The sequence below is a fragment of the Impatiens glandulifera genome, chromosome 1, assembly GCF_907164915.1.
Source record: "Impatiens glandulifera chromosome 1, dImpGla2.1, whole genome shotgun sequence".
Classification (NCBI taxonomy): Eukaryota; Viridiplantae; Streptophyta; class Magnoliopsida; order Ericales; family Balsaminaceae; genus Impatiens; species Impatiens glandulifera.
The window spans coordinates 20,226,565-20,229,157 of record NC_061862.1 but is presented as its reverse complement, the minus strand read 5'-3'; the positions used below and the strand labels follow the sequence as shown (position 1 = coordinate 20,229,157).

Here is a 2,593-nt window from a genome sequence, read left to right as displayed (position 1 = left end):
TGGAGGGGTTAAATTTTTATAATTATAATTTACTCTTTAAAGATTTTATAATCTATAAATTATTTTAGTTTTATAAATTTATAAATATAAAATGAACTTTATTATTTATTAATTTTATGACAAAATTATATATACTTTGGTGGCATAAATTATTATAAAGGAAAAGCTTAAAAACAAAGTAGCCTATATATAATAAGGACCAGACTGCTCTGCTCTGCTCTGGCCTCTAAGCTATCTACTTCATTTCACATATCCCCAATTCTCAATCCAGAATCCCCATGTCGGATCCAACCCTTCCTTCGAACTCTCCGAACCGACCTATGTCCGACAGTCCAGATTCCGACGGCGGCGACCCTATTCAGGAGGACCCTCTTCTCAAATCTGGCAGTTTCATTGAGCCAACTTTCAAAGATGACCACCCAGCGCGAAACGGCGATGTGCATGAAGCTGAACCATCCTCCGCACAATCGAAGCGCCCTTTCAAACCTGTCTCTGCGCCGGAGAGGCCGGATTGGCTGCCGGAAGGATGGGGATTTGATTTCAGAATCCGAAACTCCGGTGTCTCTGCAGGGACGTATGATAGGGTAACTCATTTTCTTGCTCACTTCAGATTCTGATTTCATTGTTGCATGTTGTCTGTTTTTGAGTTTTTGCCAGTGTTGGGTTTTGAGATTGAAAAATATTTAGATTTTAGAGTTATTAGATTTAGATTAACAAGAAAGAACTGAGGAGAGAATCACAATACACTGTTCTTGCTTTCACAATGTATTAGGTTTTCGAGATGATGCTGATCTGTTATTGGCTTGTTATTCCAGTGATAAACAATGCTTAAGGCTCACTTTCCTGGAATATAATCTTTGCAATCAAAGCTCTGCTTATATCTAATCTTCTGAAACTGTTAACTATCAAGTACTAAATCAACAAATTAGTCGCCTTTATTCTGATTTCATTTGCTCTGTCAATTTTATCAAACATTCTTGCATGTTGTCTGTTTTGGAGTTCTTACCAGTGTTAGGTTTTCAGATTGAAAAATATTTAGATTTTAGAATTATTAGATTTGGATTAACAAGAACTGAGGAGAGAATCACACTACACTGTTCTTGCTTTCACAATGTATAATGTTTTCGAGATGATGCTGAACTGTTATTGACTTTTTATTCCAATGATAAGCAATGCTTAAGTCTCACATTCCTGGAATGTAATTTATGCAATGGAAGCTCCACATATATCTAATATTTTGAAACAGTTAACTATCAAGTACTCTGTTTTCAAAAATGTATTGGACCTCACTTCCTTCTTAGAAAAGAATTTCATGCATCTGAAAAAAGAACTTTAATTCTCCACAAATTGGGAAATATATAGTGATTTGATAAAATGTATTGAACAGTGAAATGAAAAGACATTTAAGTATATAGGGTTAATGATTCAAATCCTTAACGAAACTGTTTCATTATGTTAACCATGAAGATAAAAAAGCACTCAATCTATTAATTTTGCAAGTTAAACCAGATTTTTGGAAACAAACAAATGTTGTTGCTTAAATAACTAATAGGTGACTTTTCTGCAGTACTACATCGACCCTGCTTCAAACCGTCGATTAAGGTCGAAAAAAGAAGTGCAGCATTACCTTGAGACGGGTATGCTAAAACGACCGGCGGACACTGCAGAAAATGTAAGCTAAAAAAATATAAATATCTCAGTTTTTTGTTTTAACTTTTCTTAATTTATAGTTTTACATAAAACAGACCCCTTTGAGCAGCAGTACTAAAAGCCAAAAGGGGGAGACATCAGCGTCATCAAATACAGAAAGTTCCGATGGATGGAGCTTTGATCAGGTAAATGTGCCTGATGAGATTAGATGGTCACTAACCGATGCAACCAATGACAAGTGGTGTGCGATTAGTGGCAACGAAATTGTACCGGAATCAACAACCCTTGTTTGGCAAGCTTATTATTTCCTTGCCGCTAACCAATAGAGGTGAGTTAATGGTGAATTCTATGGCTTTACTCCATTGAACCACCATCATATTAGACTTTCTCTCATGCTCTTTTTTAGTTTCATAGCTCTCTTTGTTCAATTAATGAATCTGCAGAAGACTTAGTATGTTTCTCTTCTAAGATAGTTCTGTTTTCTTTTTAAGATTGACAAAGTGAGTGTTTATTTATTATTTGTTTGATTTTGATAGTAATATGTTGTTGCACATGTACTTGCCTTTTGATTTTAACATGGTTATTTCTTCTTATTAGTATGGAATTTGATTGTATTAGCCTTATACCTCTGTGTCTATTAAATGGCCAAATGATACCAGATCTCACTTTGTTTGTGCATCCCACCTAAGTAACAAAAATGAAGGGACTTTGGAACTTTTATTTTGAACTTTTGGAATTAACCTTATTCAGAAATAATTTATCTATAAGAGAAACAATTAATAAACTTTTGAACTTTTATTTTAATAGATTAGCACTACTCTTAACATTCAAAAGTCATATCCCTACATATATTTGTATTGAGAATGTGAGAATCGAAATAAGACATTTGTTCTAAAATATCTTAGGTAAAACTCTTGATATTTGAATAATTAATAAATTTTTG

General features: G+C 33.8%; 1 protein-coding gene across 1 annotated transcript; it reads left to right on the top strand.

The window, feature by feature from the left end:
- The first annotated feature begins 263 nt into the window (after positions 1-263).
- Positions 264-2,079, top strand: LOC124922689 (methyl-CpG-binding domain-containing protein 5-like). Its single transcript, XM_047463405.1, has 3 exons — positions 264-584; positions 1,568-1,672; positions 1,746-2,079. Exons 1-3 carry the CDS (start codon positions 279-281, stop codon positions 1,974-1,976), a joined length of 642 nt encoding a protein of 213 aa, XP_047319361.1. The 5' UTR covers positions 264-278; the 3' UTR covers positions 1,977-2,079.
- Positions 2,080-2,593: the final 514 nt, after the last annotated feature.